The sequence below is a fragment of the Austrofundulus limnaeus genome, unplaced genomic scaffold (genome assembly GCF_001266775.1).
Source record: "Austrofundulus limnaeus strain Quisiro unplaced genomic scaffold, Austrofundulus_limnaeus-1.0 Scaffold119, whole genome shotgun sequence".
Taxonomy (NCBI): Eukaryota; Metazoa; Chordata; class Actinopteri; order Cyprinodontiformes; family Rivulidae; genus Austrofundulus; species Austrofundulus limnaeus.
Window position 1 is genome coordinate 763005 of NW_013952521.1, and position 24687 is coordinate 787691.

General features: G+C 38.7%; 3 protein-coding genes across 8 annotated transcripts in view; 1 reads left to right on the forward strand and 2 right to left on the reverse strand.

Moving 5' to 3' along the window:
- The window catches only part of adam8b (ADAM metallopeptidase domain 8b), a 15160-nt gene extending 13965 nt beyond the window's left edge, over positions 1–1195 (forward strand). Inside the window, exon 23 of the mRNA XM_014014788.1 lies at positions 115–1195. Within this exon, the coding sequence (XP_013870242.1) occupies positions 115–240 (126 nt within the window). The 3' untranslated portion in view covers positions 241–1195. The remainder of the gene's footprint in view (positions 1–114) is intronic.
- Positions 835–12916, reverse strand: chuk (component of inhibitor of nuclear factor kappa B kinase complex). 2 transcript variants are annotated; one of them, XM_014014790.1, is made up of 22 exons: positions 12777–12916; positions 12215–12334; positions 11165–11259; positions 10730–10847; positions 10406–10475; positions 10229–10317; positions 10059–10148; positions 9842–9966; positions 8169–8276; positions 7935–8070; positions 7671–7865; positions 7161–7263; positions 6909–7032; positions 5177–5328; positions 5033–5094; positions 4838–4947; positions 4679–4728; positions 4504–4609; positions 4281–4428; positions 3381–3517; positions 3194–3293; positions 835–2723 (listed from the first exon to the last, which is right to left on the reverse strand). In XM_014014790.1, the coding sequence occupies exons 2-22, from the start codon at positions 12317–12319 to the stop codon at positions 2658–2660; spliced, it is 2289 nt and encodes a 762-aa protein (XP_013870244.1). In that variant the 5' UTR covers positions 12320–12334; positions 12777–12916; the 3' UTR covers positions 835–2657. The 2 variants fall into 2 exon arrangements, with proteins under 2 accessions (XP_013870244.1, XP_013870245.1); XM_014014791.1 differs by having other exon boundaries at positions 12215–12340.
- Positions 12917–18063: 5147 nt separating this feature from the next.
- Positions 18064–24687, reverse strand: part of LOC106521992 (PH and SEC7 domain-containing protein 1) — a 49616-nt gene continuing 42992 nt past the window's right edge. For all 5 annotated transcript variants that reach the window (XM_014014796.1, XM_014014795.1, XM_014014794.1 and 2 more), the window contains 4 exons: positions 23751–23908; positions 22929–23073; positions 21239–21382; positions 18064–20422 (listed from right to left, as the gene is read on the reverse strand). In XM_014014796.1, the coding sequence (XP_013870250.1) occupies positions 20141–20422; positions 21239–21382; positions 22929–23073; positions 23751–23908 (729 nt within the window). In that variant the 3' untranslated portion in view covers positions 18064–20140. The remainder of the gene's footprint in view (positions 20423–21238; positions 21383–22928; positions 23074–23750; positions 23909–24687) is intronic.

Consider the following 24687-nt stretch of genomic DNA (forward strand, 5'->3'; position numbering starts at 1 on the left):
TTTTTTTTTAATGGGGTCCTGCGTGACTCAGTCTGTAACTAAATCCTGAACTTCAAATGAAAACTTCAAGTTTTGGTCCAAACAAACCTAAAATGTTTAAATTCTATTTTTTAGATTAAAGAAGCCAAACCGAGCCCTCCACCTGTACCTCCGGTCAAACCCAGCACTCCACAAGTCCAGAGAACCAAACCAAGTCCTCCACCTCCCCCGATAAAACCTGGACTTCACCAACTCACCTGAAGTTCTTGTTCCAGTTCAGAACATTTATATTTATTTTATTGAGCAGGTTCAACACTTTTCTGTTTTTATTTTAGTCAGTTTTGTGTTTTAAACTTGATCCATCTGTGGCGTCTAACTTAACCAACAAACATTAAACAGAGTCGGTTTCTGCTGGACCGGATCGGTCCAAAAAGCTTCCTGACAATCAGAGCCTGGACTCCAACCTGCAGCCAGCTGTTCGTTAGTTTACATCTAAACTCCAGGTCCTAAGACAAGCCACAAAAAGATTGCAACATTTCAGATAAAACAAACCAGGTTTTAAATATTTCGACGTGTGCAGACGTGAAAAAGGTTCGAGTCTGTATCAAACTGAAACACGCCCGGCGGGTTCTGCAGCGACCCGACAGGAGGMCCCTGAAACTGGAGCAAGGACGTCCTTTTTAAGCTTTAATTCGTTAATATTTCTGCAAAGTTTTGACACTTCAGACTAATAAAAGCTGCAGACAAACTTTAGTCTGGACCAAAGGAAACCTGAGCTGCATGCTGGAAACGTGGTCTGGATCAGTTTTTATTTTTTCAAACCTGGAAGAAGAAAAGCGAGTCCCAGAGAAGAAAAAGGTGCCAAAATCATTTATTTATTGGGCGGTAAACATTCATACAGTGAAAAAGACAGATTCAGACCAGCAGATGGAAACAATATTCAACGTAAAATAATCAAAAAGACTTAAATACAAAAGAAAAGATTGTTTTAGTCATTGCACTTTAACTTCATAAATACATCTGAACCTTAACTCATCACAAATAATCTGAATTCATATCAAAACCAGACTGTTTARACCTGCATGAGTGATGAGACGGTGCTATTATGGGATGGATGGAAGAAAACAGGTTTGGAACAATGAATCCATTAAAAAAACATCAAATATTTAATTAAATTTTCTATACAAACTGTTTTTATTATTTTGACCAGATTCTTTTAAAATAGAGTTGGAGTTCAGATTTTCCTACATTCACATCATCGGATTATTTCAATCTGATGTTTGGTTAAAATGAACCAAATCTGATATTTTTTTAAGGACAAACTCAGATTTTTATTTTTTTTACTTTTCCTCAAAGTCTGACAGTTATATCATTTTCTTTTAGCTTTGCGGTCCTGTGTCAAAGTCAAGGTCTGTGGGCCAGATATGGCCCGCGTTACAGTTACACAGCCCGCAAGGATTAAATCTATTAGAACCGACTGCTAATCTGTTACAGATTAACTGTTTTCATTTGGTTTGAACACCGAGTCGCTGAAAAACCTGCAGCCAATAATCAGAGCAACAATCTATTTAAATATTTATTATTATTTCGTATTTTATCAATAATTAAATCTTTTGTACAGATTGTCTATTCAGGAATGTTTTTGGCTGATTTGAAAATAAATTTTTATGAAATAATATAAACTAGTGATGTCTTTTTAAGGTTATTTGCTCTAATGTGGAGAAAATATGTTTTAATATAAATAATTTTGACTGAAAGTTTTAATTTTGGTTCACAAACGGTTTATTTTCTGTCAAAGATCTTATTTCTGTTTCTCTATTCTAGCAGATATTTGTGTCGTCACTCAGAACCTAAGATGATTTGTTTATTTTTGTCTGCTGATAAATAAACAAAATCCCAGAAACTAAAAACAATTTGTTATTAAATATAACTTCACTTAATTTCTTTATATTTGCTCATAAATAATCACCAGGCTTTGAGGAAAACTTCTCTTCTTATTGATTAATTTTTTAAAATTTTGCATATTTTGCTTCTTTGAGACGTCTGTGAATCGTAAACAGGATAATTAGTTTTTTTTCTCCGATGGAAGCAGCTCAGACCCTGGGCTGAACGTAAAACAGTTACAGATGTGTCAACACGATGGCCAGCCATGTACAAGGCATGAAATAAAACATTATTATTCAGGAACATACAGATCATTTCCCCTCAAACTGAAGACGAGCAGTTTGTTTTTGTTTGTTTTGGCAGCTTGTTTTCGTCTCTTCAGAGGCTACATGAAAGTGCAGTTTGCTTGATTTTCCATCTCCTCGACCTTTGACCTCAGAACCACTTCCTGTGTGATGGATCCGGTGCTACAGTTCGCTCGACGTTACAGTAAAGAACGATGATGATGATGAAGATGAGTATTGTGCAGCATGACGAAAAGGACAAACAGCTTCATCTTTTTCAGGTATAAAAACAAGATTCTTTAAATCTTCCACCGTGCGAGACGATGGGAGCCGACACCCACCAGGAGAGAACAAGAACGAGTCTGTTTGGTTCCCGAGACGCTCAGGAATCTGGTTTCTCTCTGGACCTCCTGGGTACAAATCTGTACAAAGCCACTGCGCTGCGATGACGACTTACAGTCCTTAGTGTTAGTCGGAGAACAGGTCGGAAAGGGCAAAAGGTGGCGGGKCTTATGCGTTTCGCTTTTTTAATTTTGTCGTTAAAGTTTCGTATTTCGTCCAGCTCCAGTCCTGGTCCTTTAAACAAAAACAAAAACAAATAAACGTGCATTTAATTCTCCCTCCAAATCTAAACTGAACCAAATGTTTTAGTCAGAGTCCTGGTTCTACAGAGACCTGGACCAGGAATGTTGTGGTCCTACAGAGACCTGGACCAGGAATGTTCTGATTAAACGTAGCTCTTCTCCTCAGCTCTCCAACATCACAACAAGCTTTTATTTTGAAAGAGGAAGTTCTGGTTTAAAACATGCGATCCTTTGGTCCCCCAGCAGAGGCCCTTTGACCACAAATAACTTCAGGCTGAAACTTTGAGTTTTTTCAGCTTAAAATGTGCAGCTTTTCTGTTTGTGTTATTGAATATTTGTCTGTTTATGAATGTTAAAAATAAAGACGTTTAATTTTTATTAAATAAAATCATCTTTAAAGTGTAAGGTTCAGTTTTTAGTTCTTTAAATGTTGCCGTTTCCYGATGAAAATAAAAAACTCACCACGATGCTGTTGGCCTGCTCGTCTGCAGCCTCCTGCATCAGGCTGGTCAGCTGACTGAGGTACTTCTGGTTCTCCTGCAGGAGTCGAGGAGCAGCATCACTGGAACAAGAGCAGAAAATCACATTTAAAGGATTCATTTATTGTTACAAACAGGACAGACGTGAACGTGTGAGTGGAAACATTTACCTGTCGTTGGGCCCAGGTAAGGAGGTCAGGGGATGAGGGGAGCTGACGGGCTGCGCCGACTGAGACCACTGAGAGACCTGCAGCAGGTTGGATGAGTCCGGACTCGCCGCGATCGAGTTCCGGGACGAGTTCTGGGCCTGTTGGAGGAGAARAAAGATCAGACCACTGAGTAAAGAGATAAACCCGAGGTGATAGAAACAACTGCTGGGAAAAATGAGCTCCAGCTGCTCAGAAGGTCAAAGGTCATGTTTATAAACTACAGCTGATCGTGGGGGTTACAGTTAAAACCCGCCCCTTCAAGTTAACTGTTAAAATGAAGCAAAACTACAGTTTATTTTTTGCTTTTAGGTCGGTCTGTGTATGTATTTGGATTAAAAAAGTAGCAGCTGTGTCCGTGAAACTGGATCAACAGCACCACCTGGAGGTGTGAAGCTGCCTGATAAGGAGCATCTCCATCAGGAAAACTAAATCTTCAAAAGTTTGTTTTGTCTTATAAGCTGCAGGCTTCATCCTAACATAAAAACGTGTGTCTCATTGCAGCAGTTTCTTTTATCTGATTGGCTGGATGGGACAACGGGAACAAGCCCCGCCCATTAAATGAGCAACAAGAGGTTGCTGGTTCCTTGCACTGTCTCCCCTCTCTGACTTTAAAGGCCAGCTTTGCACAGCTGTTAGTCATTCTGATTGTTAGCTGGGTCCCTGTTCTGTCTCAGATCACTGTGTTTATAATATATTGAATTGTATAAAATTAAATGTTTTTTTGTTCGTTGTGTATATAATTGTTACAAATGAAATTATTAAATTTCTAAATAAAATAAATAAAAATAAATTGTTGAAATGAGAGGAGTAGTAAACATCTCCAGTAGATGACTCTGCAGGAAGCTTAACAGAAATACTCACACAAGCAATCTTGAGTAAATGCCAGAACTCCTTCTGTCTCTTGATCTGCATCTGCATCACCGTGTTGTCTGCATCCTTGATGCTCTCCAGGGTTTTCTCGATTTTTGGAAACAAGTCGATAATCTTCTGCTTGCTGATCAGGATCTTACTGTGAGGGTGAGACGATTTGTGACTTTGAACCTTTAACCTGAAAGGTTTGAAGTTCTTAACGCTCCGGTCTTACCTGAGGTGGGTGTACAGATCTTTGAGGACCTTGTCCTGGTTCTGAACCGTCAGGACGATGGCCTTCACCATCTCGGAGCTGTCGCTGGTCCCATCTGAGTCGGGCACTGAGAGAAAACCATCCGGTCAAATAACGTTTTTATGTGTTGTGCTGACAATAAAAAGTAGTTTCTTACCTTTACATTTCATCTTCAGCTGTTTGTAGAGCTCAATCGCTTTTTCTTCTCTGCACCAAACAAAACCAAATAAAAACGATTAAAATTTAATGACATTTAACTTGGGTTTGTTTGCCTTTAGAGCAGCACAAAGATCTTTAGATGTCTGTCTACACCTACAGCTGCTCCATCTTGTCTCCTTGGCGCCGGGCGTACGGGCTCCTCTGGAGTTCAACGATCTCAGAGTGCAGAGCCATGATCTCATCGTCCAGATGGGTCACCTCTGCCACCTGCATGACAAACAGGAAACAGCAGTAAAACAGTTTACTAACCACCAACACAGAGCATTAAAAAAGAAGTTTAAATCCTCTTTACCTGTGAAAAAGCTGCAGCTCTTTCTTCATTCTCCTGCCAAGCTTTCAGCATCTTCTCAGAGGCTTTAAAGAAAAAAAAAATCTTGTTTGGTGTTTAAAAAGTACAAAACAGCATGAAGCACAAACAGCTGCAGGAGGCACTCACATATCCCATAATGCATTTGGTCGCTGTACTTTTCCAGATCGTACTGGATGCTGCTCTTAAAGAAGTCCAGCTTAGCCTTTAACTGCTGAGAGAAACCGAACATGCTGTTTTTATACCTGGTCAGGTTGGTGTTGTAGCGCAGGAGACTCAACCTGGAGGAAGAGGAGGAGGAAAAAGACAGACTGAAGGTGAACAACAATGTTCATAACAATGCATCAATATCAATATGATAATGATTAGGACTGGGTTAAAAAAAATTATTTAATCGATTCTCATTCAAATTTGGGAAGATTGATTCAAAAGTCATGAGATCGATTTTTTCCTCATGGGTGTTGTGTGCGATGAAGCTGCGTGTTTCCATGTTGTGTGTCACTACTGGGTTGCCGTAGGTTTACATCCAGTKGACGGTCAGCACTAACGTTAGCTCCCGACAACAAGTTGTCTGGTGCATAACAAAAGAAACAAAAGAATCACTAACATTACCAGATGATTCTCAGCAGAACTTAAAGATAACASAGGCCATGATGACTTTTGTTTGCAAAGATTTGCGCTCGGACGTGGTAGCGGGAAACGAAGCTTCGAGCGGCTCGAACCAAAACTTCAGTCTGTCAACATCTGACTGAAACTGTTSTCCTCTGCATGTATAAATGTGTGAAAGATGACAGTCTAACAAAATCATTTAGTTTTGTTAAAATACTATTTATAAATTTAAGAAACATCCTAATGTAATTCACAGTGATGGAATATTTTAGCTGAAGTACTCTTTTTCTTTTTTCTTGTTAAGTTTTATTGAACAGAAACATTACAAATATACAGTTTTCATACACTCGAAAGAGTGGGCAGAAGTATATTTATATTAGCCCACCTCTTCTCTTGTAACCTTATTACATCACTTCTTAATGATCAAAAAATTATTCTTAGTTTCTTAAAAAACTAATGTATCCAACAACACCTTCTCTTGCAATTCCTTTTCAGTTTAAATCCTTTGAAACTTGAGACAGTTTTGTTTCAAGATTAAACTCCAATTTACAAGTTTGTCCTTAATGTTTATAATTTCACCAATGCACCAAGTTAGAATTAGTTTCTACTACTGTATTTGCAGAATTATTTCCTTTGAGAATGTCTTCTATACCAAAGTAAATGTGTTACTGCATGATATCCTTAACTAATTTAAAAATCATTCAAACTGAATCATGAATTGTCGTGAATCAAATCGAGCCCCTGTGAATCAAATCAATTTGGGAAATCTGAATCGATACCTAGCCCTAATAATGATTGCTGTGTTAGCTTGTAGGATTGCTAAGTTAGCTTGTAGGATTGCTAAGTTTGCTAAGTTAGCTTGTAGGATTGCTAAGTTAGCTTGTAGGATTGCTAAGTTAGCTTGTAGGATTGCTAAGTTAGCTTGCTGGATTGCTAAGTTAGCTTGTAGGATTGCTAAGTTAGCTTGCTGGATTGCTAAGTTAGCTTGAGGGTTTGTTAGCTACTAGGTTTGCTAGTATATGAAAAGTAGTGCAGATAAGGTTGCTTTTCTAAATTTAATATCCGGTATGCTGATGTAAAAAATAATAATAATAATTATGCAGCTTTTATAAAAGACATTTTTGTCATTTCCGTCTAGCCTGGCTTCAACTGATCCATGGACTGGTACCAGTCTTTGGCCCAGTGATTGGGGATCCTGGCTTATTTATCTCATGACATGCAGTAAAATATTTATGAATGAGTTGTGACTCACATGGCGGCTCTCTGGCCCTGGAAGAGTCTGCTGTAGTCATCCTTCAGACCACAGATGTAGCTCACAGCTTCACCCCAGACTTTCTTTAACAGAATCAGAGGAAGTGGCGCTTTGGAATCTTGTACTGCAAAGTTAAAAACGTGACACTTAGTTCACCTGAAGAGAGAAGGACCGACACTCAAAATCTCAGGGAAGCATTTGAAATAAACTTAAAAGTTGTATTTATGATAACACAACAATAAATAAACTCACCAATACTGTTGACCTTCTCAGGCAGCCGTCTGGCGTTCAGAGGTCCGGAGTAGTTTGTGATGCTTTTGTCAAACAAGTAGACGATGTAGCTGTCCCAACCTCTCTGCAGAGGAAAGAAAGAAGGAAATGACTTATCAAAAAATCAACGAGATTCCTGAAGTTCAAACAAGCCTTACAGCTGTGTGAACGCTGACTCAGCATTTCTCTTTTGTTTTTCTTTCTAAATATGCCTTGTTCCTTAAAGTTGATAGGTAGACTAGTGTTCTGCTTAAGTTTCAGCTCTTTCAGTCAATTCATTTACTGACTTTTGAAGAAGACATAATTTGTCTAGTTAAAAAATGATCTAATTTAAATAAAAAGTTCCAACAGAAGAAGCCAGAACTCTTCATGTTGAGTAAAACCACGTTTTGCTACAAATCATTAGGATGAACCAGAAAGAYGTCTACAGATTAATAAAAGCAACCTGACGTCAGACAGGAACATCTTTAAATCTCCGCCTCAGCTACGTACCACTCCATCCAGGACACACTGAGCTGCCGGCTTCCTGGGGTCCAGAGACACGCCGGTCTCCTGCAGCAGCTCCTGGTTCATCACCTCGATCTTGGTTTCGGCCTCGATTCTCAGCTGCAGACTGTGGAGACTCTCGTGTGGAGTCAGCTTGAAGGAGTGGACCTGAGCGGTGGTCATGTTGAGGATGTGGACGACCTAAAACAACAATTGTTTTAAAATTAGGAGATTTTTCTGTAAAGATAAACAGATCCTCCAGAAACTCACCTTCATTGTTAGTATGTCATCAATTAGGTCAAAACACTGTGGTTTCTTGGTTTGAGGGTTTACTGCGCCCCCTCTCTGCTGTGGAATCCACTTCAGCATCAGCTGAAGGAGGGTCTCCATYGGCTCCAGCAGAGTCCTACAGAACAAAACCACCAATGAGCGGCTGATTAAAAAAAAAAAAACTTCCTCCTGGTCGTACAGGTGAGGATCAGAACAGGTGATCATCCTGCTGACCTGCTGAGATTGTTCGGGTAGGGGAGATGTGTCGAGAACCGGACTTCACCGTTCGGTTCCTCTACAGCCATGATGTCTTTTGGACCTTTGTGCTTCACTTTGCTGGCCCTGTAAAAATAAAAATAAAAAAACAGAATTAACACACATCAAACCTTAAATCTGTTCAGGAGCAGAAGTGCTCCCATCACAGTTAGATTCTGCTTAATAAAGATATGTGATCATTTGTTATTTTTCAGAATCAGAATACTTTATTGATCCCGGGGGGAAATTGCAATTATTACAGCAGCAACTGTTCAAGTAAGTATTAGAATAGAATAGAATAGAAACAGTGTCTGTCCCGCACAAGGAAATTCAGGTGTAGTAGCAGCAGATACACACACCAATCCACAGAAACAGTATATTTCTATGTGACATTATCAACTGTAGCAATAATAATAGAATTAAAAACAGTAACAATAAAAAATAAACATAGAGCAAAATAAAAAATAAACATAGAGCAAAATAAAAGTAAGAATAATCATTACTATAACAAGCTATCAAGATGAAATTGGATAAAAAATGAAAAATAAGGCAAGATACTGTGCAGAAAAATATAAATGACAGGAAAAAGAGTCATGACAGACTCATGATATGAGCGGGTGTGCAAAATGATTCAAACTCAGTCATTAAGTCCAGTACAGGAAAAAAAGATGTACAGTTGCCACTGGTTTTTATTTAGAAGGAAGGAAGGAAGCCTCGACTCCCCCGCCCCATCCCCACCTGCTCCACCCGTGCTCGGATCGGTCTGAAGGCCGCGTTTGGGTGGACACAGAGAACTGAACTCTAGTGACTTGTGCTTCGACTGATAACAACTTGTTTGGACTCTGGAGGTCTTCTGATTGGTTCCAACACAGAGTTCTGCCCTGAATGTCACCGGCTTCGCTGAACCCTTCCCCATACCATGTGTTTTGACCCCCCACCCCCTCCCCTCCTTAGCTGACTTGCTCTATGCAGAGCATTTTTTTGAGCGTATGTTTGTGTGTTTCTATTTAAAACACAGGATCAAAGCTCTTTTTTTAACTCACCCTTCACTGTGTGTGTATTCTAAGCTGCAAAGATCCTGGACATTCGTTCCCCCATGTTTGTCATGTGCGTGTGTTTCTCCGGACGGATGTTCTAAACTGCAAATTTCATTCTGCACTGCATCTTGATGTTGTGTGTGAATGACAAATATTCTGATTCTGATTTATGTAATGATTGAGAGGTAGAGTTGTTTGGCGTGCAAACAGAGATAAAATATAAAGGAAAAAATATTAAGAGCACACAAGGAAGTACTTTTATGGACCACAGCCTCAGACAAGGACTACAAATAAGCTGTTGGATAGAAATTCTGTATGAAACATAATGGTAAATTATTATTTAACCTGTTATAATGTTCTGATTGTAATATAAACCCTTTGACTAAAAAAAGAATTTTAAAGCCAGAAATTAGTCTGTCTGGAGAACAAAAAATTGGCAATTTTTAGTTATTTTGCACTGTGCAAAAGACCAACAAGCATTAATACAGTGAATAAACATCACTTTTACAAGGCTTCAACACAGAGATCTAAGTTTTTGGTCTTGTCATCCAGCTTGTCTGTCTGGTATAACTAGTATAACTAATCACTCCCGCATAAACCGTGGGGACATCTCACCACTGAACAGGCTGCAGGTTGTGCAGGAAGGGACGGAAACCACAGCTGCACTCAAAGATCATGGTGCCGAAGCTCCAGTAGTCGACGGTAACACTGTACGCCTTGTTCTCAAACAGCTCAGGCGCCTGCAGAGACAAGAGAAGCCATTGTTGTAACACATTAGCTACATTAAATAAATTTATATGACTATTAAATATTAGTTAGACGAGGTGTTTACCAGGTACTGAAGTGTTCCGACGAAGGACGTACACAGACTCCCCTGGTCCAGGTCTTTGGCGTAACCCAAGTCGATGATCTTGTGAACCAGCTGTAGAYGGAGGAGTAAATTAAACTGGTTTAGTTTCAGAGACATGAAGTCAAACAGCAGAGAGGAACACAGCTGTTTACCTTTCCGTTGTAGTCCTGGAGCACAATGTTTTCAGGTTTTAGGTCTCTGTGAATGATCTTGTTTTCATGCAGATACTGGATACCAGATCCTGGATCAGACGGTGGGGATTAAAAAAAACCTCTAAAAGGTCAGATCTGACTGAAAATAATGAAAAGGGAATAAAAGGCAAAACGTACCAACATCGTTGAGTAAAAGAAGAACTTCGCTCTCCTTCAGACCGCAGCAGTTTTCAGGTCTGCTCAGCACCTGCAACAATAAAAATCATTTTAAAACATGCWGTTTGTTACAAAAACAATCTTTTACACAGGAACAAAAAAAAAAAAAGAACACTTTCTTAAAGTGACACATTTTTATAATGCTCTTAAAGGAAACTTAAAACAGAAATGTCAAAGTTCTGATAAATTCTATAATTTTGAGACTTTTGTGAATAATTTCCCGGAGCATCAAGCCAAACCTTCAGGCTGGACTTTAACTTAAAGAAAAGTCAGAGAGTTTCTCACATTTCTCAGGTCCCCTCTGGAGCAGTACTCCATGGCCAAGAGTGGAAGATCGTTCAAGGCGATGTGTTTGATTTCATCTGGGACGTCTTGAGCCGTCACAACRTTAATATGATCCAATCTGAGGGGAAGGATAGCAAGTCGCGATGACATCACTGCGTTATTTTGTCATCTATAACAAAACATCTTCATCAACACATCTCTGGGTTCTGAAATCAAAGCTTAAATAAACAAAGACGCAATAATTTCAAGTCATAACAGATGTTAAAATGTTTCAATGGTTTTGATTCAAGTTCGAATACTTTTAAACAGAAATTCTACGTCAATTAATGAATACTGTATAATCCAGTTGTTTTGTATCATAGATGATACATATATACAACAATTAACATCAAATACATAAATAAAAAAATATATATTACTACTTTAGGTACTAACTTTTTCATGATCTGTATTTCTTTGCTCCATCTGTCCTTATTTCTTGGAGTGAGCTCCAGGCGGCACATTTTCACTGCAAGTTTCTCGTGAGTTCCCTTAAAAATAAAAAAATATTTTATTAGTCACAGCACAAAAAAAAAGAAGAAAGTAAAATAAGATACTCATCTTTGAATATGATAAATTAAAATAATAATATGGAAGATATGAGAAATATATTCTTCAGAAATTCAGAAATGTTAGGGTAAACAAATGGTTGTATATAGATTTATAACGTTTAAATAAATAAATGAACAAATCTAGAAATAAGTAAACAAATTTTGAAACTGTTGCGCAGAAATCATTTTATTTATAAAAACAGACATCTTTAAGGCTGTGTTGTATTTTGTGGCAAATTTATTATGAATTCTTTGTTTAGCTGCCTTTTTTTRGACTGTTTGGTGCACATGGAAGGAGACAGAAGCAGGAAACCAACCAACAGGAATGTTCAAACCTCTGAGATGACACTTGACTAAATAAATATAAATAAAGGGCTCTTTGCTGAGGACTAACATGCTTGTATTATGGACAGAGAAGACAGACGGGTTCTTGTTTCCTTCGACACTGAAGTTTTTTGTACCAATGTCTCAAAGCAACAGATATTTTGAAACACCTGGCTTAAGAAATACACTAATATTTGAAGACAGTGAATGGATTTTAATACTATACAAACACAAAAAACAATAGTTTTGTTAATGTTTTTCTCCCGTCTTAAACAAAGTTACCCAATTTACAGAGTAAATTATTTTCATGTGCTACATTAAAGGGATGCAAACACTACTGAATCAATAACATATTCCAGTAATGTGTATAGCTTGTAAAATGGGCCTCCAATGAAATTATACTTTTTAGTTTACCTAAAACTGTTATTTTTATCTTCACGATGAATTTCCACCCCTCTGCACTGCTCGTTCTTTTCAAATTATAACATTAATTTAATAAACTGTTGTTTTTTGTAATTGGTACCAGTTTAAACAGCACACAGATGAGATGTCAGAGGGCTGAAGGACTCACTCGGTGCTGGTAGAGGTAAACATGAGCGAAGCCTCCCATTCCCAGCCTCTCCTTCAGCTCCCAGTCCCCGCAGTTCTGGTTCTGCTTGAACGGAGGCTTCTCCATTATTGTAGCCGCAGGCTGGAACAACAAAAGGAATGTGGACACAAGACAAAAAAGAAAAAAAAAAGAAAAAAGAAAAACGCTTTGAGGTAAAAGTGACAGAACTCTTTCAATTTCAAACGACTAGCTAAACAAGCTATCAAGGGCAGGGCTAACCTACATTCTGGGACGCTTTCTGTTACGTTAGCACAAAAATGACGAGACAGAATTGTGGCATTGTGGGGAAAATACCATTTAGTATGTTACGCTTTTAATTTAAAATCAGTATAAAACACCCAAAGCGACTTTCGACTGACTATATTCGCTGCGAGAAGCTAGTTAGCCAACCCACAGCATCCGTACACTAGCTAGGAAATAGCCGGAGCCTTTTAAGCTAGCGTTAGCCAGTGAAAGCTAATAATAGCCGTATCGATAAATGTTGTCCGGATAGACTGCTGGTAAACACCGGTTCGAGACTTACTTCGGGTTTTTATGAGAGTGTCATGAGCCGTTCGGGGCAGAAGTGTGTGTTCTTGTTTTCTGGTCGCTGCAGCACCGCGACGCTGCTGCTGTGTGTACTTTCCCACACGTACGTCACCAAGAAACCCGGCTGTGTAGCTTTGCGACTGGCTTTGCTCGTTACCGATGCAACGGCCCGTGATCCGGGAAAAGGGAGCGGGGCGTTACCTAAAAATAAGCCCAGACTCCGCCCACACGGTGCGCTGCTTCGTACGCCAGCGTACAAATGGTGCGGACATTTGGGCTGTGTTCAAAAACACTACAATTAGTTTGTTCAAAAAGCTCTAATTTATCAACGAAAACTCACATCACACTAGCATCCATGTCTCTCTTTATTATTATAGTTTATTGTTACTTTCTGTACGTTATTTGACATATAACTCATTCCACAAATTTCAAAACGTTCAGCTCATTTTGTCAGGGGTACTATGACTTTTGATATCTATTCAAGCTTTTTTTTTTTTTTTTTGCTATTTCACTTTTTTGCCACTGAAAATGAATGAAGCTGTTTTCAGCATTCTTAAAATCCATCAAAAATTATCTAAAACTTACAGCACCTTATACATTTTGTTCTGGTTGTGCTCTTTTAACTTTCTTGTGCGAATCTTAGCTAATTTTTTCATTTTTTTTTTTTTTTACAAAATTTAGCTTTTTTTGCTATTTCAGCTAAAATTCTGGTTCTTTCTGCTACTTTGTGCTATTTATGCTTCTTACAGATGCTTTCTGCTATATTCAGCCATTTTAGCTTTTTTTGTGCTATTTCAGACAAATTTCTGCTTTTCTTCAGTTTTTCTGCAAAGTTAAGCTTTTTTCAGCTTTTCAAATTAAACTCAAATTACCACTTTTGCTATAAAATGTTTTCAGCTCAATTTCAGCACCTCAGCTTAATTTTTCAGCAAGAAATATTCACACTAGCATTTTCACAGGAAATGCCATTTAAAATCTTATTGATGATATGCATAATTATAAAAACCTTTTGGGCAAATATGCTTATTTATGTATGGTAGCTTTTAATTATGCCATTTGCTAGCTCTAGTTGATGCTTGATATCTCAAATGTTTTGTATTTTTAATTTAACTATATTATAATTCTAGTCATTGCTCTTAACTTCAATTTAGCCACTTTTAGCCTTTGTAATGTTTTCCTTACTTATTCTGGTACACTTAAAATGCTGATGTTTGGATATTTGTGGGTCTGCACCTGTTTCTCTGCCTCAGGTCTCAGCCACTAAAGGCCATTCTAACAGCCTTCATTAGCTATTTTAGCTACTTTTTAAGCTTTTATCATTCATTTAACTCATTTTAATTGATAGCTACTTTTGGCTATTTTAAACTATTAGCCACATTTTGCTACTTTAGTCAGCAGCTAACATTTTTCTTCCTTTACCTTTTGTTCTTCTCACTTTTAGTTTTAGCTTTAATTTTGACAATTACACTCCTGATCATTCTAGCTTTTAGGTAGTTTTGGTCGTCAAAGTGGAAGGTTAGATTTACATGACTTTTTTTTTTTACTGTATCCATAGTTTTATTAAGATACACCACATCTGATCAACTCTAAATTTGTTTAGACTTTAATTTTGGGAAAAAGGAATCAAACGACTGAAACATGAGCTCTAGCTGCATAAGGACCGGTCCGTAGCCACTCTTGCGGCCATGATTTGGATCGTCCTGATGCACTTAGTATCTCATGATTTGGATTGTGCATGAAGCGTTTTGTTCTGCTGCACAAATAAATGTGAATTAGTCAGTGGGCTATGGCTAATTCCTGCGTGAGTAAACTGAATCATTCCCGTTCCTCAGCTGCTCACAGATGATGTTTATTTTAATTTAATGCACACAACTGAGCTGGATGATCAGATTTAGGTCAGAATGGGAATCTGGCCCCTCAGGGCTGCAGTTCCTCAGGAGACCACACATGTTCCCAGTTTTCAGAATTATTGACTTCCAGTATTTATACTGAGACAAAAGGCAAAACACTTGTGTGTGGACACAATTTCTAAAGTGATTAAATGTTTGCATGTATTGATCGTGAATAAATAAAACAGAAAGATCCAGACAACAAGTCTGAGACACGTCAAACCCTTCAAAACATTTTATTTTGATCCTCCACAATCCCTCCTGAAAACAAGAAGCTCACAAACAACATGTCCTTGCTGAGATTGAAGGAGGCAGTGACACATGAAGCTCCCGTCATGGCCGCCGCCTGCACGTGTAAAAAGATTGTTCTGAGCTGGAAACACCGCAGCGTTAACGAGAACCATTCAGTCACACTGATAAAACAAATAAATAAAATAACAACAACAACATGAGCTCCAGGAGAGGACATCGGAGTCACAAACCCTTCCAGAGCAGGAACATCTCATGCTTTATTTACATTCAGAGATGAGTACGATGGAAACCGTTTCAAAGACTCAGATTTGCGAGCCGAGCCGTCGCCGGGGGAACCAGAACCGTTTCCATGCTAACCGGGACACCCAGCAGCTGCGTGCTGATGAAGGCGAGCGACGACGACACAATCTGGAATACTGACGATGGCCTCGCTTCCAAAGTATCCACAAAAAAACACCAACGTTGTAATTCAGTTTCTGTGAAGTGATTTCAAAACCAAACAAATCAGTAATTTAATCTGATCTGTGTTTGGTGAAGCTGTGAACACAGAGCGGCTAATATTCAGCAAAATATCTCTATTTTAACAATCAGGCTGTGTTTGAAATGTTCACATCGTGGTCACGTTATATTCAACTATAAAAAGTACAGCGCAGAGTTTTGGTATTTCCAACAGCACTTGAAAGCAGCGTGCTTCCTGATGAGCGTTTTCAGTCAGCTGTTGAATAAATAAACACAAAAAAGTTGGAAAAACATCTGAACGTGAAGTGAAAGGAAACTAAATTTTGCTGGTTTTGGTTGAGCAAATGTTCAAAAACATCATCTGCTGACATAAAGTGTATTTCCACTCGATTGTTACACGTTTTGGACCCCAGCTGCAACTCAACTAAATCCTCCAGTAAAACTGAAATTATAAATTAAAATAACTTACAAAAGGTTTCTGTACAGGGCAACTGATTTTAGAGTGTGCAAACAATTAAAAACTTAGATTATAATGGTTAAAACCTGGCCTTAAAATAAAGGATCAGTTCACAATTATCTAATTCGTCTGCCTTTCAGCTCAGGTTTTTGCAGCTAATGCAGAAAATGTTAGGAATGTTATGCACAAAACTCAAAATTTCTCAGGAATTCTTATTTATTTATTGTTAATCTTTCATATTTTAAGTGGATGAAACGTTAATTGACAGAAAAAGTATCTAGTGTGAACCAGATTTACAGATTGCAATTTCTTAGCAATTCAGGAAATGTTAGCATTAGCCATATTAGCATTAGCCTGCATTTAGGTCTACGTCCAACGTTTGTGTACAAATTCTGTACACAACTTTTACTGAAACAATATGACCAATGTTTTGGGAACTTTTTAATGAATTAAGTAATTAAAATTTGAAACATCACTAAAAAAACGTGGCGTAGTGCACTTTATAGTGAACAGTTCAAACACAGCCTCGGAGATAAAGATAGCTGCTCAGCTAATCAACCTTAGCTTAAACAAAAATAGCTTCAAACCAACTGATTTTAAAGTTACTGAACTAAAATTTGGTGTGGTAGTAGCTGAGAGTCATCTCCAACAGATTTTATTAAAACGGCTCAACTTATTTTAAATGTTTACTCTTTAATTTTGAGAAAGCAGATGATTTTTAAATGTCATTTACTTTCCTAACTTCCTGTGCTTTAAAACCCTAAAAAGCTGCAGCTGCTTGCGAAGGTTGTAGTTTAGTCATACTGGCATTTTGTATTTATCTAAATTTGGTTTCAGTTCAACAGTTTGGCTGATATCACAGTAAAAACACAACTGCAGTGTCAGATTACACGTTTGTTTAACGCTACAGATTTTGCGACAAAAAGCTGAAACCATCTGAGCGAGCGCCTGAAAGGAGAGAAGAGGAGTGCAGATAAAAATAAAACGTCGTTCGGCTACAAGTAGTCATTATTCACGACCTCTTTTTCAGTCGTGTCTGTCGACTGATTAAGGGTTTGGTCGATAAAACGAGAATTAGACCTCCCTCCTCTTGTCTGACAAGCTGCTGTAAAACAAAAGAACCGTTTTTTTTTTTGGTCATATGAGACAAAGAGGAGACATGAAACCTCGCTCTGTAACAGCAACACGCTCCAGCGACTGAATATTAAAACAATTTTGGATTACTGAGATGCATCAGGACATTAAAACGATTTGTTTCAGAAACTGTACAAACTCATTTTGGAGCTGACGTTCGGATGGACGAAGGCTGGATGAGGGTTGGATGAACAATGTTAGCCCTGCGATGCCCCTCCTCCTCCGCCTCAGGTGGGTGGGAGGGGTCGTGCATATTCACTGCAGGTGCAGCAGGTGGGATTATGGCTGAAAGAGGAAGTGAGCGCTGACAGTACCCCCTGCTGGTCGAACGCTGCCGCTGCAGCTGCTCAAAGTGTAAAAGCCTGAGTAGAAAATGGCTGTGCATTAAAAATAATGCGATGAGGCGTCTGTGGCGACCTAACGATACGTGGAGCGGTCCGCTGGTACAGACTTTCTGATCTTCATGCATCTTTCAGAACATCGTCAGCCCTGATCCGACTCAAATCATGCTGTTAGGTTTTGGCATCGAAGCACTTTCCTCTAAAACAAACACTATTACTAATCTTTAGACTAATTTTCGTAGAGTTTGTAAAAATAATTTGAAGAAAACACGTGAATATCATTTAGCGCTTTTGGGACTAAGAAGAATAAATCTGTTTCTTCCTAAAGTGTGCTGAATATATTGCAAATATATGGTCATATATCCTACAATATAAGCAGGTGATGATTTAAATACTGTACAATGTTTTTAAATATAGTTCCTTTTACAACCCCAGTTCTAAAAATGTGTAAAAACAGAAAGCAATGATTTACAAATCTTAGAAACCCAGATTTAATTTACAATAGAAACATAGAAAACTTAGAAATCGTAACATTTTTAGGAAAAAATGAGGTCATTAAGAATTTTATGGTAGCAAAACATCTTAAACGTGTTCAGGTTCGTRTTTCTAACAGTAAACTTCTGTTCATAGATGAGTGAACCTCTGCAATCCACGTATGATTCGCTTTGGTTTTTTTATTTTCAAAATAAAAAGAGATAAAATTAATAATCTGGTGGTTTTTCTTTTCTATTTTTTTTTTTTTTTACTAAATTTAAAAAACGACAATAGCAAAACTGGACAAAAAAAGCAAAATATATATTTTTTGTTTTAATGATTTAAGCAAAGACAAGCTTTATGTTTTGTTCATCATCATGGCCTGAACTCCTGGGGCGTAACATTTTCACTGAGCGCTTTAGAAACAAACACGTCTTTTTTTTGAGGACCTCAAATAAAATTGATTTAATGTTCCAAGTTATGCAGAATAAGGTTCGAGTGCAGCCAATATCTTTAGGAATAGTTTATGTTTTCTTCCAGCCACTATAAAGTCTTATTCTTTGACGACTTCCGTCATTTCCGGTATCTGTACATATTAAAACAACAGCAAAAATCAAACACTGTGGATTTTTATTAGTTCGATTTTGCGTTTAGGTTTTGACTTGTTGATAATTAACCTAACTACTTATAAAAAGCTGCTTCTTATTTGAACCACTGACTTTTAAAGCGTTTTGTTTCTCCTGGAATAACTTTTTTAAAGCGGACACATTAAGTAAAAATCCTTTTTCAGTAGAGTTTAATTTAGTCTCTCTCTGTGCCGCACAGATAACTTTATTTTGTGTTTAGGTAATTTTTTCAGTCCGTTCAGTTTTTCTATTTTCTGTTAGGTTTTTCTAAACAAAAACGTCAGTATTTGCTGTGGAACTGGGTGGAGTGGGGTGGAGTGTGAAGCGCCTCGTTTGGATTAAAAGAGACAGCCTCAAAAGGAGCTGATCTGAGGCACACCCCAGAAAAGGGGCGGGGCTTGTGGAGTTACAATAAGGAAGAATTTAGACCAGTTCCACTTTATACATCCCAAATGAAGAATCTTAATATGAAAAAGAAGCATTTAAAAACAGGCTATGTCTTCTTTAAAGATGTTTTGCTGCCATTAAAAATAAAATTACAAAATGTTTTTCTAAAAATGACACAATTACTTAGTTCTATTGTAAAAAAAATACAGGTTTATGAGATTTCAAATGACTGTATTCTGTTTGCGTTTACATTTTTTAGAATTTGGGTTGGATATGTTTAACATCTGATCACAGAGTCGACAAACACAGAAGGAGGGGATTCAAGCTCAACGGATGACAGTAAAATGTTTAAAMATATCCACATTCAGGTTCTGCCTGCTGAGCGTGTGCAGATGAGCGGCACAGACAAAATTTTACAAACGTTGGGTGTTGATTTAAAAGCCCCAGAAAACTAAACTTCTCAGATTTTAACCTCAAAGTAGTAAAAAGCCCTAAAAGAAGCAGTGCTGGATGCAGGCATGCAGAGAAAACAACATTCAGCCCAGAAAAAGAGAACCGAAGCGCGTCACGGGACGGAAGCAAACCGGGAAAAAAGATACGTTCAAGTAGAGGAGAAAACAGGAAACCTCTCTCTGTCAGATGCAGTTTTAAATGTTCAGAGAAAGAAGGAGCCTCGTTATCCTGCAGAAACAACGTTTCAGCTTCATGCTGGTTTCACCGGAACTCACAGCAGCTAAAAGCTGTCGTTTCCAGCTCGTGTGTGGAATGTGAACACATCGCGGTGATGTGACAGGAACAATGGGAGGAGTTGGAATCAACCTGCTCCCCAAAAAAATCTGATGTTTTAAGTTTGTTTTTTTACAGCGCTTCACATCATTTCTGCTCAAATAATACGTTGTTCAAGTGTGTAAACATGTTTGGTCCCAAACAGAGAGAAAGATCAAGAGAAAAGGTGCCCTGAAAGAACAAAAGGGGAGAAACTAAAAGGATGCTGGATGTGTGGAGTTGTTTGATCCGTTAGCAGCCGCCCCCTCGCCTCAGGTCTGCTGCTCCTGTTTGTTCTCAAAACCACCTCCTGGTTGCAGATCTCTGACCTCACAGCTGTCCTCCCCACCTCCTGCACCAACATCCTAGCTGGATCTGCACCTCCTCGCCTGGATGAGAGGATCGGGGTGCCGTGTGGGCGTCACGGTTGGGGGGCGAGGTCGTGGGGTTGGACCCTCACTCCTGCTCCCCTCTCAAGCAGAGCTGAATCAGAAATAAAAACCGCCGCAGGGAGACGGGCGGCCGCTGGCAGCGCAGCACCCCGCCGCTCCTGGCGCCCCGTTCCTCGCCGCGCCTCACTTCTTGACGGCCTGTCGGTAGCTGTGCCTCTGGCCTTCCTGTCGAGGTTTGCTGCTGCTGCCGCCGCCGCCGCTGCAGGCGCTGGCTCTGCTGCTGTTGCCACCGTCTCTGGTGCTGCTGGCCTGGCTGGCCAGGCTGCTGTCCTGCAGCGTGGGGCTGGAGTGGGCCCTCTGCAGGCTGCTGTCCTCCAGCAGCAGGGACTCAAACACCGACAAGTCCTCCTCGCCGCTCCGGATCTTCGCCCGCAGCAGCATGACGTACGTCCCGTACCGCGTTTTCTTTGGAGCCGCACAAAAACAGAAGTTAGTTTGTGACAAGCTGTTAGCTTAGACCCGCTTCAAACAAAAACACATTATTCCTTTAAAGTGCCTGTGACGTCAAATTTTTGTAATAAATATGAAGGCATTTTTAGAAAGAGGACATTGATAAAATATTGCAAAAGAAATTTCATGTCGCTGAGATGAACAGTTGTTGAGATTTTTGCCTGTGAAGTAACAGGAAGTGATGTCAAAGGGGAATGTCTGCATGTAAACAGAGTGTTGCTACAACAGCCAACAACACAGACTGTAGAGAAGACTCTGTTTCTTTAGATTATTTTAAGTCACTATCAGAGAGATGAAGAGTCAGAGTTCAAATAATATTGTTTTAATAAACAAAGACCAGAGTTTTCTTTCTTAAAGAGTTCCCCTTTGATGTCACTTCCTGTTTCACTTTGGCTGAGCCACGTTCAAAAGAAAATGTTCTTCTATTTTATCTGTTCTTTTATTTAATGATTATTAGTGTTTTATGGTATTTTTATTCATATATATTTCATTTTGTCCTCGTTTSAAAATGGGCAGATATTATAAGATTTTTTTCTTCTTTCTGCCACCTTTCATTTTCTTTGTAAATGTTTTTTGTTGTTTTGAGGTTTGTTGTGTTTTAAACTGAAAATAAATAAATTTATTTAAAAAAATATGCCAGTTATGGGACAAAATGGGTTAAATCATGTGTATTGTTCCAACTTTCTTAAATATAAAAATGTTTTCTTTGACTTTTTGTATTTGAAGAATATGCACGTCACAGACACTTTAAGAGCTATCGGTCCAGCTTACCTCAAAGTCCAGGTACTCGTCTCGCTGGCGGTACTCCTCCAGCTCACGGCCTTTGACTTTGCGATCGGGGGGATAAGAGCGCAGCTCAGAGAGCTCCGTGGAGATGGCTCTGAACCGGGCTTCGTGGGATCTGATCTGCTCCTCCTGACAGAATAAAAACAAAATAAAGTGTTTTAGCTGGATTGTAAACATGTTTTTTATGACGCTACAGAAAAACAGAACATTGAAACTTTGTAACAGATGAGGCTTTGTCTGACTCTGAGTTCCTGCACTCCTTAGAAAAAAAAATGCTGTTTTTTTTTGTGCATCTGTGCTGCAAGGTTCAACAAAGACCCAACAACACCCCCCATCCCAGAACAGGACCAGTAGTTTTGGATTTTTCATTTTAGTTTAGTTTTATTTCATTGTGACTTTTTTTTTCTTTTAATTCAGTTTGTTTTAATTGAAGTTTGAARTTTATTTATTTCAATCATGAATTGAAATATGAGTACAAAACAGCAAGTCATCCAATACTAAAAAATCCAATAATAAAACTAAAGATCTATTAAACAATAGAAAAAAACAGAAAAAAACAAGCCGTCCAGTAAAAAAAATATATATATATAAAAAAGAAACGAAAAATAAAATAAACAATGATGCACACAAAATCAAAGTGTCAAGGAAAGCAAAACTAAGTTATAAAGAAGTCATGAATGAAAAGGAGCAGAAAGAAGTATAAACTTATAATATCTGCCCCTACTTGCAAAATAAAATCAATCACCAACTCTAAAGTTCACCGTCAGCATACGATAAAAGTAATTCAACACACAAAATTACAACAAACAAGATTACAACAAAACACACAATTAGTTTTTACAGTGTATTTGCTAGATTTTATTAGTTATTATTGCATTGTTAATGCTTAGTTTCAGTTTAGTTTAGTTTTTATTAGTTYTAATATTAGTTTTTTTTTATAGTTTGAATAAACATATTTGCCAATGCATCCTCCAGCTTGTGATGTTCCTGGGAGTTAATTAACCAGCAGCTATTTAGTCACTAGTTAGAGCCTCCATTATAGCAACACCTTCCTAAAATAATTGTGTAACTCAATTTTATCAACTAAAAACTTGGCCGATTATTTTAGGACGATGACAACAGTTGTCTCCAACCCGGTGCTACTTGTTTGTTTCTCATGGGAGCTCCTGAGAGAAGCTAGCGTGTCAAGATAGTCATAGTTAGTCATCTTGTGTGAGCTTGATTCATGCCGTCTTGAGAAGTTTTCCACCTATTTTATCACCTGTTTCCACTACAAAACACTTGCTTTTATTTTTCTCGCAGTCATATTCAAAGTGGACGTTGCTGCTTTCTCCCAACTTTTGTTGTCATTTAGCAGCTGATGCTGAGCAGCAGATTGTAAGTGTTGTTACAGCCCACAGCTAATGTGAAACTTCTCAATTTGAAATAAATAAATAAATAAATAAAAAGATCCACATGGCTCAAAATAAACTGACAAACACGAAAACTAAGGATATTCTATTATTTCAGTTAGTTTTAGTTAGTTTTGTAAAAATATATATATATATACAGTTTTAGTTAGTTATCGTTTTTTCATTTTATTACAGTTTTTATTTATTTTAGTTAACTAAAATATGTTTTTAATTTCAGTTTTCATTAGTTAGTTTTAGTTGACCTAGATAACCCTGACCAGTACCTCGGACTGTTTGGACATGGCTCCTGGCAGCAGCGGCCGGCTGAACTTCTTCTGGGAGCCGATGCCTGCTGGGAAAGGAGGCGACGAGAACAGGGCCGCCACCGTGTTGATGCGCGTGATCCAGGACTGCATCTGCTCAGCGTTCCTGTCCAAGAATCAAACACAGACACAAAAACCACCACGGCCCGTTTACAACATCACAACGATCGGAAATGATCAGAAAACGTTGACGTTATTCTGTGCATCGGAGGACAGGGGGCTGTTTTAGGGGGACCCGGGACAAATCTCCGGTTCAATCCAACGGCCTCGCTTTAACTCCCACAGGAAGCGAGGAGGAGAGGAGATGGAGAGACAAAGAGGAGAGAGAGAGAGAGAGGGAGGTGTGCGGTATCTGGGACAAACACAAGCTGCAACTGGAGCACAGAGCCTGCCCTCCTGGGGGCTGAAGCATGTGGCCAATCACGTGTCACTTCCTGGATCCGGCTCGGCTCACCTCCACGTTAGCCTCTGAGTTTAACAGGTCACCAGATAAAAAATAGTTCTTCTGGCTTCAGTTTTTAAAAAATACATTTTTTGTTTATAAACTCTTTAGCAACTGGTTTAAAGTTCCTCTTTAAACCAGTTAGAGCTTCAGGGTCCAATTAAACAGTCTGAACATAAAAACTGCTTCTAACATCTTCTCCTAAAGTTTTTCCTCAAACTGTTTTTATAAGATGATGATGTTAGTGTTTGCAGAGAAGCTGAATTTAAAGAAAGTCGTGATTTTTTCTTTGTGTGTTAGTAAAATAACTCCTGGAGCACAGGACAAACGGGGGGACTCACGGAGCCTGGAAGAGGTAGACCCTCCAGTCAGCCGTCCGCAGGTAGAAGACGTTGGGTCTTTTGCTGTAATCTGAAGCCTTCATGGCCAGAGAGTGATGGATGGAGACGGCGTTCTTCAGGTCTTCGTCGGAGAGCTGCTTGTCGGGCCGGTACTCCCCCTGAGACAGAGGTTAGAAGCAGGGTTAGTGTCCAAACACCTGAAGGGTTTTCCCTCCAGAAACATTCTGATGTGTAGAGAAACTGCTTGAAGAAAATCAGAATTCATTTTGAAAAACAGTGGACGGAAATATCCAGACTTTTTTCAGTTCATAAGTCTGCCTCGCTGATGCTATGGGGGTACAAGGAACCATCAATACAGAAAAGTGTCATCTGCTCCCATCTAGATTTCTTTTTCAGGGAAGATCTTGGGATCCCATGTGGCAATAAAATATAGTCACTTCTTTCCAGCAGCTGTATTATCTGGTGTAGAGGGAATCTCAGTATGCGAAGATAAAAATAACTTTTCTGAACCAATAAATTAAAATTAAACAATTATGTGTTTAAGAACCAGTTAATGAAAACTGGGTAAAATCTAGGGACCCATCTGTAAAATAGAAATGATGTGGAGCAAAAGTTCCTGGAGAAACTTTGACAGGTACTGCCACATGGCCATTATTTTTAACTTATTTCACTGAACTATATGTGGGTGATCACAGCTTGCACCACAGCAAATTTCAGCTCATTGGGCCTCATGTAAGAACCGTTCGTACGCACAGATTTGTTCTTTAATTGTGCRTAYGAATAATTTAGGAGAATTTGTGGCATTCACCAATGTTTTCATATAAGATTTTTTTCAGATACGAACAAAATTCACGAGTGGTCCAGACCTGGCGTATATTTTACGAACAGTCAGTCTGCTGTTATCCAGACGGGTTTTCCTCCCTAATAACTTTATATT